The sequence below is a fragment of the Pantherophis guttatus genome, chromosome 6 (assembly GCF_059756535.1).
Source record: "Pantherophis guttatus breed Tessera chromosome 6, ASM5975653v1, whole genome shotgun sequence".
Taxonomy (NCBI): domain Eukaryota; kingdom Metazoa; phylum Chordata; class Lepidosauria; order Squamata; family Colubridae; genus Pantherophis; species Pantherophis guttatus.
The window spans coordinates 17,329,146-17,344,921 of record NC_142068.1 but is presented as its reverse complement, the minus strand read 5'-3'; the positions used below and the strand labels follow the sequence as shown (position 1 = coordinate 17,344,921).

The following is a 15,776-nucleotide window of genomic DNA, read 5'->3' as shown; positions in this document are numbered from 1 at the left end:
TAGTTGAATGGTGCGAAGTTGTCCTTTGTGGCTCGTTCACAATTTAGAGAAAATTGTATTAATTGGATGAACCAAGGTTAAATTAACCATGGGTAAAGCCTATAACCGTAATGGCAAACCTATGGCATGTGTGCCACAGGTGGCACATGGAACCATATCTGTGGGCACGCGAGCGTTGCCCTAGCTCAGTTCCAGCGCACATGCGCGTACTGGCCAGCTGATTTTTGGGCCTTCTGGCCATTTGCGCCCTCCAGAGGGCATCTGGGGGGTGGGGAAGGCTGTTTTCGCCCTCCCCAGGCTCCAAGAAAGCCTCTGGAGCCTGGGGAGGGTAAAAAACGGGCCTACTGGTAACCTTTTTGCCGTCGCTTGCCAAAAGTGGGGGGAGCACGAAGGGTCACGTGCGCATGCGCAGGCTCAGGGTGGACATTGAATTATGGGCGTGGGCATGCACACGTGCAATCCCCCTCCATGCGACCCCCGCTTTTGGCACGCAACGGCAAAAAGGTTAGCCATCACTGACCTATAAGGTGCCTGTAGCTGAAGTAAAATAGACTATAGCTATTGTGAATTTAGAATAAATGATTTTGGACTAGACTAGGTAGCTTTATACCTTACGTATTTTTTCATTTTTTTTCTAGTGTTCTGAAAGTTTACTTGTTCGTACGCTAAGCATTGCTCCAGACCAGTGTCAACCACCCGGAGTGCTTGGAAAACCAAAGCATAAAGAAATACAATTGCAGTGGGGTAAGTTATCAGGATTTGAAATTCATTTCCTTCTTCAATGGGGCGTAGTATCGTCCCCTCAGTGTGACTTCAGGGCCCCACATCAAACTGCAGATCACATCATGATCGGTTGTAAGCTGAGGTCATATCACTGGTCCAGTATCTGATTTTTTTTTTTTTAAATAAACAGCGCTGCGCTTCAATGTTTAGCTTGACTAGATATTGGTATTTGAACATAGAACTTTTTAACATTTATATTTTATTGTGTTTTGCTAATCTAGGTGAAATCTAGGTTAATATATATTGCTAGTCCGTGTATGATATGCCATACGCTGAATAAATAAATCTTCAAAATTTATATATGAAAGTCAAGGATGTAAGCTGTTCTAGGAAAAGCTATCTTTTGCAGTTGATTGATAGAGATTTTGTCAATGCCAAAGGTAGAAGAATAACAGAATTGGAAGGGACCTTGGAGTCTTCTAGTCCTGCTCAAGCAGGAAACCCTATACCTGTGATGGTGAACTTATGGCATGCATGTCACAGGTGGCATGCAGAGCCCTCTCTACGGGCACACGAGCTGTCACCCAGATCAGCTCCACCCCGTATGAGTGCGCATTTCCCGTCAGCCAGCTGATTTTCGGGACTCTGCCTCGCACGTGGGGCGCATGCGGGAAATGTGTGCGCATGCCCAGGGTGGGAGGTCAACGTGTATGCGCGGGGGGCAGGGGTTGCCCTGGCCCATGTTTGGTCCCAGGAAGCTGCAGGGACGCCTGCTAGGCTCAAAATGGGCCATGAGGTGGTGCACATGCACAGAGGGGCAGGAGGAGCGTGGGGGGTTGCGCATGTATGCACGGGGGGCAGGGTGTGGGGGGGGTCACATGCACATTGCATTATGGGTGCAGGCACACTGGCGCGCTCACACACTTTCAACATGCAATGACAAAAAGGTTAGCCATCACTGCCCTATACTATTTCAGATAAATGCCTGTCTAATCTCTTCTTAAAAACCTCCAGTGTTGGACCTCCCACAATTTAGAAAATGGATGGTTAAGAGAAAGTAATTTTGCCTAAGTGATAGTACCAGCTTCGTTACAATTATATTAATTGTCTCTTTCCAGATGCTCCCCCTGTATCAGAAAGTAGCAGTCATATCTCAGCATACAGCGTAGAAATGACAGGACCTGAAGAGGTAGCCTCGGAGGTCTATCATGGCCCAGACCTTGAATGTACTGTCAGCAATCTTCTGCCTGGAACAACATACCAGTTCAGAGTGAGGGCTTTGAATGATGGAGGGGTAAGAAAGCTCCACTCCAAAATATTGCCTCTAAAAGCTAAACAATATTTGAAGAGGGTCCTTTGTGAACTCTCTTCTTTAAAAAAGTTTGGCTTCTCCAGTCTTACATAATTGACAATCAGTGTTAATTTGCCTGCAATTATAAATGGGGCCATCATGAATGCTGGCAATCATCCTATCTGTGGAGGAATGAATTCTGAAGAAAACAGTTCAATTTGAGGAATATCCACTGTGAAAGGAATGGAACATCTTCCATTTTAATGGAAAACTAGCCCAAGTGCTGAAATGTTGAAATAGAAGAGGGGAGATTTGTATGTCTGAAATTTTAGAATTACAGAACTGTTTTTATTAGGAAAATATTTGGAAACAGACCACATTGAGTACTCTATGTGAATGTTTTGGGTGGTTTTTACAATGGGCTTTTTCCCCTAATCTAGAATCAAATAAATACGTATTTATTTATAATATATACATTCCTATAGACTTCTTATCGATGGACCACAATTCACAGTCCATCTGAAGAAAGTCAAGGTGGAGAAGAACATATTATTATATTGTAATCTCCTAAATCCTTCTACTATATGCAATGTGTGCATGAGTTTTCCTGTTTTTCCTTTAGTATGGGACCTATTCTGAAGCTGCAAAAATCACCACGGTGGCTGGACCTCCAGGGCAGTGTAAAGCACCTTGCCTTACCTTCCTTTCAGATTCAAGTGTACTTGTGAGCTGGGAGGTAAGAATTTAGAATAATAGACTTGGAAGGGATCTTGGAGGTCTTCTAGTCCAACCCCCTGCTTAGGCAGGAAACCTTACACCACTTCAGACAAATGGTTATCCAATCTCTTCTTAAAAACTTCCATTGTTGGAGCATTGACAACTTCTGGAGGCAAGTTTAATTAATTCTTCTAACTGTCAGGAAATTTCTCCTTAGTTCTAAGTTGCTTCTCTCCTTGATTAGTTTCTACCAGTGGTGAAATCCAATTTTTTTTACTACTGGTTCTGTGGGCGTAGCTTGGTGGGCATGTGTGGCTTGGTGGGCGTGGCAGGGGAAGGATACTGCAAAATCCCCACTCCTGGGAGAAGGATATTGCAAAATCTCCATTCCCACTTCCCACAGTCCCACTTTGGGACCAGCCAGAGGTGGTATTTGCCGGTTCTCTGAACTACTCAAAATTTCCACTACTGGTTCTCCAGAACCTGTCAGAACTTGCTGGATTTCACCCCTGGTTTCCTTGTCCTGCCCTCAGGTGCTTTGGAGAATAGCTGGACTCCCTCTTCTTTGTGGCAGCCCCTGAGATATTGGAACACTGCTATCATGTCTCCCCTAGTCCTTCTTTTCATTAAACTAGACATACCCAGTTCCTGCAACCGTGGTTCTTTGGACTTCTGTCAATCCTCCATTCAAATTAACTGTGATTAGGGCTCCCTACAGAGAGAGAAAATGAATTGGTGGAATCATTACCTTCAGTTATCCATTGTACTTACAGATGGTCCTCAACTTACAACCACAATTGAGCCCAAAAGCAAGACAGTTAAGTGAATCCTACCCCATTTCTTGCCTCAGTTGTGAAGTGAATCACTGAAGTTGATAAGTTAGTAACCCGGTTGTTAAGTGAATCTGGCTTCCTGACCATTGATTTGGCTGGTCAGAAGGTCACAAAAGTGACCTTTTGTGATCACATGACTCCAGGACACGGCAACCGTCATAAATATGAGCCAATCTCCATGCGTCTGGATTTTGATCATGTGACCATGGGGGTGCTGCAAGGATTGTGTGAAAAAATGGTCACTGTTTTCAGTCCTGTTGTGACTTCGAATTAAATGAATGGTTGTAAGTCAAGGCTACCTGTATTGCAATGATCAAGTCCCATATTTTGACTATCTTTCAAATTAAGAAAAGATGTAATTTTCCCCTTTATTTGAGAGAGAGAGAGTTTTACCCAAATATTGCAATAAAGAATGATCTTTTTTCATCCATGTATGGTTTACAACTCCATACAAATTGTTCATGAATCACAAGTAATATCATATCTCCATCCCATTGAGTAATTAGGGTCATAAATTGATTTTGACAGTTTTGAAGACAACTAGACTAGAAGGAGAACTTTATTGTCACTTTAATGTACACTAATCAGAATATATTAACATGAAATTTTGTTGCATTCAGCTCTTAAAAGGTAACCATTATGCATATACCCACATATACATACATATATGACACAAAAAAACATCACAGTCTAGTTCAAATGTATACATGGGGGGGGGGAATCCTGAGAATTTACAAGACCAAAGCTATTCATGCTGGTTTTGTAGGACTTTTAGCCCGAAATGAAGCTCAGGTTCATTGAATATGGGTCATAAGTGCCCTTTCTGGCTCGATCATAACTTCAAACATTGGGCTGTAAGTCGATGACTAGGTGTAAGAGTTGATTCGCGGAATGCATATTTTAACTGCTCCATTTACTAAGCAACATAGCCGATAAGCACTAAGTTTCCTTTTATCACTTTTGCTCAAACTGGTGCCTTCAAAATATCCCAATGGCAACCTCTCTTTATGAAAGGTCCTCTCAACCAATCCTGGACATTTTCAGATTGACTTACACAATTCAATAAATTGGCCGCGGTTAGTTAGACTTCTGCTTCTCCTACTGAATTTCTTCCCTTTGAGATGTCTTCTCTCGACAGTTGACCTCTGAATTAAAGAGGAGGCCTTGATATGTGACTCAGATATGGATTGGCCAGTTTTCTATATTTATTTATTTATTTATTTTATTTTATTTTATTGCGATTTATATGCCGCCTTTCTCCCTAGGGACTCAAGGCGGCTTACAAAATGACAACTTCAATACAAATCACAATACAATACCAAATTAAAATCAGTAACCCAATTAAAAAACGATTTAAAATTATACCAGTGTACCCCCAAACGGATCAGTTTAATTGGCGGAAGAGCCACGTCTTCAGCTCGCGACGGAAGGAAAGAAGGTCGGGGGCTGTCCTGAGCTGAGTGGGCAATCCATTCCAGAGGGTCGGGGCTCCCACAGAGAACGTCCTCCCTCTGGGGGTCGTCAGCCGACATTGTTTGGCCGACGGCACCCTGAGGAGGCCGACTCTGTGAGAGCGATGGGAGAACGGCTGGAGATGGTCCTGCAAGTACCCCGGGCCTAAGCCATGAAGGGCTTTATAGGTGAGCACCAGCACCTTGAAACGTATCCGGAGTGCCACCGGTAGCCATATATAAAGCAGAAAAGATAGAAGAGCATCTCTTGGGGGCCCAAATACGACGCAAACTTCTGTTTCTTTTGCAGAGTCCTGAGAGTTTTGGTGCTGACATCCCAGAATACAGACTGGAGTGGGGAGAAGACAAGGGGAATTTAGAACTGGTGTATACTGGCACAGCCAACTCTTTTGAAATCCACCAACTCTCAGCTGCAGCACATTATTTCTGTAGACTACAGGTAAGTCAAGACAATTTACATAGGATTAGATATAAATCAAGATGAGGGTATAAGTTCCCGCCTTCCTCATCAACCTTACTGTAAAAGACTATGGAGATTCTCAGTCATCCAGGTCATGTTTTTCCCAAAGGTGTTTTTTCAAAAGGCAACTGGACTTTCTGTTTTTTTTCTTTGAAGACATTTTGCTGCTTCAAAGATGCTTCTTCAGTTCAGACTGGATGATGGGGGGGGGGTCCACTCCAAGGATAAAACACCCAGACAGAAATTGAGCAACATGGTATAGGCAGTACAAAGCAGTGAGCCACATGCAGAGATCTACTTTGGGAAAACAAAACAACCATTTCAGTGGTGGGTTGCTCCCGGTTCAGCCCGGTTCGGGCGAGCCGGTAGTGATGATGATGTGACGTCAGCGAACTGGTTCTCTCTGACTGTGAGCTGGGCCCTCCCGCCTGCCCCCGCTTTATACCTACCTTTATTTGTTGTTTTTTAGCCCAGCTGATAGGCGCGGCAGAGTGGACTGCTGCACCTCAGCTGGGCAGAAATCTAATGCGCTTGAACAGAGTGATCGCACGCAAAGCGCGTGCGTGAAGAGAACCGGTAACACCGGTTGGAACCCACCTCTGAACCATTTCATAAATGCATGGCACAACATAGAAGAACAAACATTTGCATTTAAAAGACACAGACCACTCTTTTGAAGATGACAAAGTCCATATTTTGGACAGACAGGATCACTGGTTTGAAAGACGAGTTAAAGAGGCCATTTATGTCAAAATTGAACAGCCCTCTCTCAACAGAGGGGGAAGGATACGACATCATCTATCTCCAGTGTACAACACAGTCCTTTCAACAGTTCCAAGAAGGCTCCACATCAATTTTCACCACTCAGGTGACCCTGACAACCCAGATAAACCTCCAGGTGGCCTCAATGACTCTCTAAAAGAATGCAAATGGCCAGCTGTCTGCAAGTAGTATACATCCTTCCATTCCCCACCATCCAGTCAGAGCTGAAGAAGCTTCTTGGTTGAGAAGTGAAATGTCTTCAAAGAAAAACCAGAAAGTCCAGTTGCCTCTAGAAAAAATGCACCTTTGGGACTTACTGTAAAAGGTGACATTTCTGGAGAAACAAAGCAGAGTTAGGGAATAGTTGCAAGGAGCTTTCATTCCAGTGAGTAATTGGATCGCCACTCACACAGCCTCGTTGCGAATAAGCCATGGTCCGGTAGTGAGCCACGACCCAGAGGTTGGGGACCCTTGATCTAGAAATCAGGGGTCGGCAGCCTTAAACACTTGAAGAGCCACAAAGGTCCTAACCGAAAGCCCCCCCATTCAATTCTGGAGCTGACCAGAAGTCTTGTTCCCCCATCATAGAGTCTCTTCCTAGCACAGCGTCCTTTTTTCTCTGCTGACAGGAAGTCCGGTTCCCCCACCATAGTCTCCTCCTAGTGCAGCTTTCTTTTTCCTCTACTTGTCCTAACCGAAAGCCCTATCAAATTGTGGAGCCAACAACAGGTGACAGAGAGCTGCAGCAGAGGGATGAAAGAGCCACATGTAGCCCCAGAGCCACGGGTTGCTGACCCCTGATCTAGAACTTTGTCTCTCTATAGCTCTGACTTCCAACTATGTCACTAGTTTATGGAATAATGAAATCCAACCTCTATTTGTTTTTCAGGCAATCAACCAGGCAGGAGCAGGATCATACAGTGACCTGGTATCCTGCAGAGCCCCAGCGTCTGTTCCTGAGGCTGTGACCATCCTCTACGTATCAGAGGATGAGCACCTGGATGCCTGTCCAATGCCTGTTGTATGCCTCGTATTGAACTGGGAGGAACCGTGCAATAATGGGTCTGAGATTGTATCTTACAATATCGAACTGGGAGATAGTATTTTGTCAGTGGGTAAAGTCACAACTTACGTAATTGAGGACCTGCCTCCAGAAACCACATTCCGGTAAGTGTTACTACAAAGATACAGATACAGATACAGATACAGATTAACAGATCATGCACAAAGCGTGTGTGTGAAGCGAACTGGTGGTAACACCGATTGAAACCCACCACTGTCCAGCTGGCTTTCATGCCTAAGGCAGGACTAGAACTCATAGTCTACAGATGATTTGCCCAAAGTAACTCAGCTCTTGGCCTGGCTAAGCCAGGCTTGTGCTGGTACACAAAGAAGCCAGAATCCAACTCCAGTGATGCAGAGCTTTATTGCAGCTACAAACCCGGTCTCAGTGCAGTCCAAGCCACAAAGTGATGTAAAGTCAGCACTGAGAGCTTCTGCTTCTCAGCGCCCTTTTAACAATGCAGTAAAGCCGCACCCCCCCCAGCAAACCACCATCCAGCACTCAAAGTCCTCCCCCTCACAGCTGTCCGGCGGTGGTTTAAATGGCCTGCCCTGCACAGCTTCTCAATTCGCGCCGGGCAGCCATGACATCATCCGCCGGCACCTGAGAGACACACTGGGATTGCCTTCATGCTGTTGCTGAGACACCCACTGGGATTGCTGCCATCTGAATGCCTCTCCCGTGTCACTGCCATGCCGTTCCTCCCACCACTATCAGCTTCAGACACTTCTCTGTCCGCTCTCCCCTAGGTGTGTGTTGAGCCCGGGTCTGGGGCTCGACACCACTGGCTTTCATGCCTAAGGCGGGGCTAGAACTCATAGTCTACTGATGATTGGCTCAAAGTCATCCAGCTGGCTTTCATGCCTAAGGCGGGGCTAGAACTCATAGTCTACTAATGATTGGCTCAAAGTCATCCAGCTGGCTTTCATGCCTAAGGCGGGGCTAGAACTCACAGTCTACTGATGATTGGCCCAAAGTCACCCAGCTGGCTTTCATGCCTAAGGTGGTGCTAGAGCTCATAATCTACTGATGATAGGCCCAAAGTCATCCAGTCTTCATGCCTAAGGCGGGGCTAGAACTCACAATCTACTGATGATTGGCCCAAAGTAATCATACCTAAGGTGGGACTAGATTCACAGTACCCTGATTTCTAGACTGGTGCCTTAACCACTATTCCAAACTGGCTCTCATCATAACTAGCATTACTCAGCAGAGAGAGAAAACCCTCTCCTTCCCTATTCTTTCACATTTGAAAGATAGACCCCCAAGAACAAACTGCTGTGATTTCAATCAGCTTCACACACATGGTGAGATCGTCATCATGGGTGTTGCTTTCACATCTGGTGTAAATGTATATTGTGGCATTTGCATGATGACCTCATCACATATTGTTGTTTGCCTCCCTGTAGATGCTTTTAATCTTTTCAGCCTTGGCTCCAACAGCTTCAGTCTGTGCCCTGAGGAACAGTGGACTTCTGTTTGCTTCTAGCATATGACTGATGCCACTTTGCTTTGCAATTGCTTAGGTTGCAGAAAAAATAATAATTCTGCCAAGTAGAAATAACCGTTGCATCCCATAGAATAAAGCTGTTGAATAAAGCTTTCTATTCATGTCCTTCCTTAATTACCTTTTTCCCCTCTGCGTTTTGAACTCGTAAATGATTGAGGAAGCAATGCTCATTTTTTACTTTGCATTACTAACCATTAAACTAATTAGAATATATGTTAGAAATAATAGAAAACAATTAAAGGTTTCCAAACTAGAATGATGAGCATAATCAGTAATATAATATAGTCAGTTTTTAGGTCCTGGGTAGTAATTATTAAATGTGCATATTAATTCTGTTAATGGGCCTGTGGAGATAAATAACTGAACTTATAAATCTTTTTTTTCTTAGGACTTGTGAGAAATTAATTTAAGAATTAATATAGATTAAGGATCAGCTAGCGAATATAACTCTAAAAATCTAAAGTAACCCAAAGTCATTTTCTTTTCAGACAGAATCATAATAGTATCTCAATTCAAATTATTGCTAATAGCAGCAGAGAGCAAAAAAATGCATTATTCTTGTACTGTTGTTAGTTATTGGTATTGGTATTATTAATTATAATTATATTAATTATGCTCTAAGAAATTTATCAGGTTGAATCAAATATAAGTCCAATAAGATGAGCTTGGGAACTTGGAAGTAATAATATTGAGAAATAATATTTTCCCAATAACACATATTAAGTGCAAAGGGGTATAAATATTTTTCTCTTAAATCCACATAACCACTAGATGGCAGCAAGGAGTTACTTTTTTTTTTTAATACTGCCACTTAGTGGTTCTGAAGATTTTGCAGCCCAAATAAAATTATCTTAATAAACATAAACATAGCCTTCTAGTTAAGATTAGGTATCTTGTTATCTCTAAATATGACTTTTTAAGTGAATGGTACTGATCTTTGGGGTTTCCAGAGACTGTCTAGGATAGCGTTTCTCAAACTCAGGAAATTTTAAGATGGGTGAAATTCAACTCTTAAGATTTCTGGCTGGGGAGTTAAAGTCCACACATCTGAAAGTTGCTGAGGCTAACACTGGTCCAGAAATCCAATGAAAAGGAGCTGTCTAGGGTTGTACAAGACTGTTTGTATTTTATGTCATACTGAATTTTAAACCTAGTTTCAATTTAAATATACCGTTTTATACTTCTGATTCCTGCTTGTTAGGGGAAGTAATTCAGATGCCCCTATCTTGTAAGATGGGGGGTGTCAAACTCTAGGCCCAGGAGCTGGATCTGGCTTGCGGGTTGCTTACATCTGGCCTGCGGGGCCTCCCTGGAAACAGCGAAGGACCTCGCAAGCTCCCTTTTCACTGGCAGAGGGTTGCAGAATGCTGTTGCAGCCGAAAATGAAGCTCGGGAGCCTGTTTTTGCTGGCAGAGTACTCAGGCCGCCACAGGCACCCCCTCGACACGAGAGACATCATGTTGGCCATGTCCATCCTGGCCACGCCCACCCTGGCCCTCCCAGGTCAAACAGAACCCTGATGCAGCCTCAATGAAATTGAGTTTGACACCCCTGTTGTAAGGGGAATGAATGCAATCTTCAGCTACAAGCTGGTGTTAATTCTGAAATGGGAAGAAGAGAAGGCAGCTTTCCCTTTTGACTTAATCAATTATTCGACTTAATCAGATAATCTGATGGGAAAAGGTTGAAAGAAGTGGTGCTATTCAGCCGGTTCTATCCGGCTCCACCCACCTGCCCGGATGTCATCACATCCCATTTTTGACACTCTGTGCATGTGCAGAAGGCCCTGCGCATGTGCAGAGGTGTCATGTGTGAGCTCACATTTGAAAACTGGTAGCAAAGGTAGATCAATACCACCCCTGATTGAAAGGGTATCAGAGATAACTGTTCATTTCATCAGTCATAATATGGTCGAAGTGCAAAATAAATGCTCAAGGCTTGGAGGAAGAAATAAAATAAATGACATAACTTATATGAATTATGCCAGGGGTAAAATGCTCCCGGTTCGGACCGGATCGCCCGATCCGGTAGTGGTGGCGGCGGATGGTTCGGAGAACCGGTAACAAAAATCCCTGCCCCCCCCCCATGTCCAGCTAAGCCACGTGATCATCAGAGACTTATTTTTTTTTACTTTTAAAAGCATTTTTTCTTTGGCTGAAAAAATGCTTTTAAAAGTAAAAAAAAATAAGCCTCTGATGACCACGCGGCTCAGCTGGGATCGTCAGAGCCTTTAAAAGCATTTTTTTTTTACAATTTCTTCAGCTGAAGAGGTTATAGAAAAAAAAATGCTTTTAAAAGCCTCTGACGATCCCAGCTGAGTTGCCTGATCGTCAGAGGCTTTTTTTTTTCCTTTTAAACAACAAAAGCCTCTGACGATCAGGCAACTCAAACTGGGATCGTCAGAGCCTTTTAAAAGCATTTTTTATACAACCTCTTTGGCCGAAGAGGTTGTAGGAAAAATGCTTTTAAAAGTAAAAAAAAAAAAATTGGCCACGCCCACCCAGTCACATTACCCTACCACCACCAAGCCACACCCACAGAACCAATAGTAACAAATTTCACATTTCACCACTGAATTATGCCACTCTTGTATTTTTATTTAGCTTGATAGGTATTTACTGTTTTTGCACTGATGTATTCTAACTCTGTCACCCCAGTTCTCTTAACCCGTGAGAACCACCACAACCACTATTACAAAACAAACATTGCAAGGAAAATTTAAAAGGCAAAACCCAGCCACTGTAAAAGGAATGAAACTTCCCTTTCAGTGGTGTTGTTTTTGTTTTTTTTAAAAAAAAGGTTCTTATTTCTTTCTGGAAAGTGAAATCTCAAAGAAAATTGAGCCACATTTGTACAAAGCTGCCTTTGACTTTTAATTTGTCCTGATGACTTTTCAAAGCAACCAGCCTTTTCCTATTGCACCTGTCAGGGAATTTTGCATAGCAAACGAATGGATCAGCCCTGTGTATTTATGGCAGCCTTTCTGAAGAACCATTAGACTGTTCAATTAATGTTGCACAAATAATGACTAAGGAGAGCTGTGTGACCTTGTGGGCACAAAGGAGCATCAGACAGAATGCTTTGGCTGCTGCTTATTAGGAGGTGGTTCTTTGTTTTGTTTTTTTTAAAAAAGGAGGAAAATATCTAATTAGGCTATTAATCAACGATACATGATAACCAGAGCAGGTTTGGTTTTCAGACTTCCTACTATGCCGGAGGAGCTGTTCATGCTGCTTTTGACTGAGCAGATGTGTTTGGGCTGGTGTTAATACCCTTTTCAGATAATCCAGGCAAGAAGCACAACCATCAATAATAATAACAACACTTTATTGTAAGGTTGCATTGACGCATTTCTCCCTTCCTCTCATTTGAGTCTCCAGAAAACTGCACAAACACACCCTTCTCCTTCTGTGATTTCTTTCACATGACTGTTGCCTGTGACTCTTCCTGTGTCTATTGTTTCTTGTCTGAAGGTGATTTCCTCCTACTATTACAAGTGTGAAAAGTCAACTCTTTTTACTAAACTGTTTTTTAAAAAACAAACAAAAAAACAAAAACAGATATTTACATCTTCGCATCAATAATCCATATTTATATATTTTCTCTTATCTTAATCTATCTTTTATACATATATTTCTAGTATATCATATATATATATTCTCTTAATCTAAATATTTTTTTTACATTTAACATAAACAGGTACCTAGTTTCCTTTCCACAATTTATATCTTCCCATTTGTTTCCATATTCCTCCACCTAATTTAACCATTGTTTAGTTTTCTTTTGTTCCCCCCTTTTTTCCCTTTCTCCTCCAACCATTTATACCATTTCTCTCAGACTAAGTAGTATTCTGTTTCATCTTTTTCTTGTATCTCCTTTGTCAGCTTATCCATTTCCGCACACTCCATAATTTTTTCTAATCAACTTGTCTTCTGAAAATATTTCATTGTTTTTCCAGTTTTGGGCAAAAACTATTCATGCTGCTATAATTATGTGAATAATTAAGTATCTTATTTCTTTTTCATATGACCCAGTAATTATTCCCAGTAAGAAAGTTTCTGGCCTCATTTCTATTTGTTGATTTATAATTTCTTCTATTTGTGTTTTAATTGTTTGCCAAAATTGTTTTGCCTTCTGGCAGGACCACCACATGTGATAAGAAGTTCCTTTTTGATGTTTACATTTCCAACATAGCGGGGAGGTATTTGGAAACATCTTTGCCAATCTGGCAGGTGGTAGATGCCACCTATAAAACATTTTATACATATTATCTTTATAGGGTACAGACATTGTTAGTTTGTAATTTATATTCCATAATATAGTCAACTCTTAGGTAGCAGTTGCTGTCATGCCTATAAAATAGGACAGTTTCTGGTTAAGAGGAATATATACAGTATATATAAGGGACACGGTGGCTCAGTGGCTAAGACACTGAGCTTGTCGATCGAAAGGGCAGTTCAGCGGTTCAAATCCCTAGTGCCGCGTAACGGGGTGAGCTCCTGTTACTTGTCCCAACTTCTGCCAATCTAGCAGTTTGAAAGCACGTAAAAAATGCAAGTAGAAAAATAGGGAGCACCTTTGGTGGGAAGGTAACAGCGTTCCATGCGCCTTTGGCGTTTAGTCATGCCAGCCACATGACCACGGAGACGTCTTCGGACAGCGCTGGCTCTTCGGCTTTGAAACAGAGATAAGCTGTTGATTGAGGATTGCTCCCTAGAGTCGGGAACGACTAGCACATATGTGTGAGGGGAACCTTTACCTTTACCTATACAGTATAATCTGGGTTCCTGGCTGAATCTTTCTACATTTTGTACTTCAGAAAAGCTGAAAATTCTTGTTGACTGAGAGCAGAAATACACACAACAGACTAGCCAAATTGACATCTGTACAGTAATAGGTAATGTGTGTGTATACCCACAGTGTGTTTGTGTGTGTGCGTGTATGTGTGTGTGTATACACACACATGTGTATACAGATAGTCCTCAATGTACGATCACAATTGAACCAAAATTTCTGTTGCTAAGTGAGACAGTCATTAAGTGAATTTTGCCCCATTTTACAACCTTTCTTATCACAGTTGTTAAGTGAATCACTCCAGTTGTTGGGTTAGTAACGTGGTTGTTAAGTGAATCTGATTTTCCCATTGACTTTGCTTGTCATGTTACAAAAGGTGATCACATGATCCCAGTTTTGTTTGTTTCATTTATATACACTCACACACACACTTTATGTATCTTTATGTTTAGCAACTGTATCTTCATGCAATGAATTACTGGCAGTGTCAATACTATAGAGCACGGCAGGGCTGGGTTCTACTTACCTTTACTACCAGTTTGCAACGGGTATACTAGATCTAATGAGCAAAGAATCTTCATGTGCAAATTTCAAAGAAACACCATAGTGAATATTAATGAATGTTAATAAAGAGAGACAGACAGGCAGGTTTTGCATGAGAGTAGAATCAAGAAATAAGAATAATATACCAGAGTATTATTTAGGGTATCGGTGTGTGCAGTCTGTACATTATGTACACCAGCCAGCAGGTTAATTTATAGCAATAGACTTCAGCTTTTGTGATGCTGCTTTTTTTGGATCTAAAGAATAATTTCAGGCTAATTTTACAGAAATGTTACATTAATCGGCAGAGTAATTTCCTTCCAAGTACTGCATTTAGCTGTTTTTGTCCTATTCCTGGTACATTTTCTATGTGAAAAATTGGGCCACAGAGTTCCACCTAAAAATATTTCCAATGATACCAACTGTTTTTAAGCAGTGGTCTGGGATACTTTTGACATAAAGTACACTGCTCAAAAAAATAAAGGGAACACAAACAGAAGACATCCGAGATCTGAATGAATGAAATAGTCTTATTAAATACTTTGTTCTTTACTTACAGTAGTTTTGTGTTCCCTTTAGTTGTTTGAGCAGTGTATAAACTACTGTATGTAAAGAACAAAGTATTTAATAAGGCTATTTCATTCATTCAGATCTCGGATGTCTTCTGCTTGTGTTCCCTTTATTTTTTTGAGCAGTTTATTTGCTCCAAGAAAATTTTTGGTTTCATTCCGAATAGTTACCTCTAACTTGAGAAGGTTGTTTTATGTTCACTAATTATAAGAACAAATGAAATAGATACGATTTCAGGGACCAGGTTGGAAAGACCAGAATGACATATTCAGGGTCTTCCTTTCAGGTACATATAGTATTATTCTATAGTCTGTTCTGTCTTAATGGCTGCTTGGAAATCAGAAAACATTATATCACCAAAAAGGGTATAAATATTAGGCCAGAGGTGTCAAACTCACGGCCCAGGAGGCGGATCTGGCCCACAGGATACTTAGATCTGGCTCCCGGGACTGCCCAGAAACAGCGAAGGACCAGCTCATGGTGGCTCTGCCAGCGAAAACAGAGCTTGGGAGGGGTACATGCGGCCCTCCCGAGCTCCATTTTCACTGGCAGATGGTTGCAGGAGGCCGTCGCAACTGAAAACGGACCTCGGGAGCCTGTTTTTGCTGGCAGAGCGCTCAGACCACCACAGGTGCCCCTGACATGAGTGACGTCAAGCTGGCCACGCCCCCCCAGCCCCCCAAGGTCAAACACAACCCCGATGCAGCCCTCAATGAAATTGAGTTTGACCTTCCTGTATTAGGCTGTCTGCCAGTATGGGGGGGGGGGTTGGGGGGGTTACTGCAGAATATCCAAGGATAATATCAGGGAGAAAAAAATTAGTTAGGGAACATTGTGATATGCATCTTTTATGATCCCATAGTGGCTTGCTAGTTAGATCTATCTAGGTGCAGTTCTTTATTTTTTAACCATCGTTTTTTCAAGTTATAAGAGCCGTGGTGGCGCAGTGGTTGGAATGCAGTACTGCAGGACTAAGTCACTGCTGACTCCTGGAGTTCAATTCTGAGCAGCTGAGAATTGAACTGAGCAGCTGAGAAG

The 15,776-nt window shown here is 42.3% G+C and overlaps 1 protein-coding gene across 3 annotated transcripts in view; it reads left to right on the top strand.

The window, feature by feature from the left end:
• Window positions 1-15,776, top strand: part of FNDC3B (fibronectin type III domain containing 3B) — a 313,079-nt gene that overhangs the window by 255,024 nt on the left and 42,279 nt on the right. For all 3 annotated transcript variants that reach the window (XM_034438975.3, XM_034438974.3, XM_087872515.1), the window contains exons 18-22: window positions 639-744; window positions 1,842-2,017; window positions 2,637-2,750; window positions 5,326-5,475; window positions 7,148-7,425. In XM_034438975.3, coding sequence (XP_034294866.2) covers window positions 639-744; window positions 1,842-2,017; window positions 2,637-2,750; window positions 5,326-5,475; window positions 7,148-7,425 — 824 coding nt within the window. The remainder of the gene's footprint in view (window positions 1-638; window positions 745-1,841; window positions 2,018-2,636; window positions 2,751-5,325; window positions 5,476-7,147; window positions 7,426-15,776) is intronic.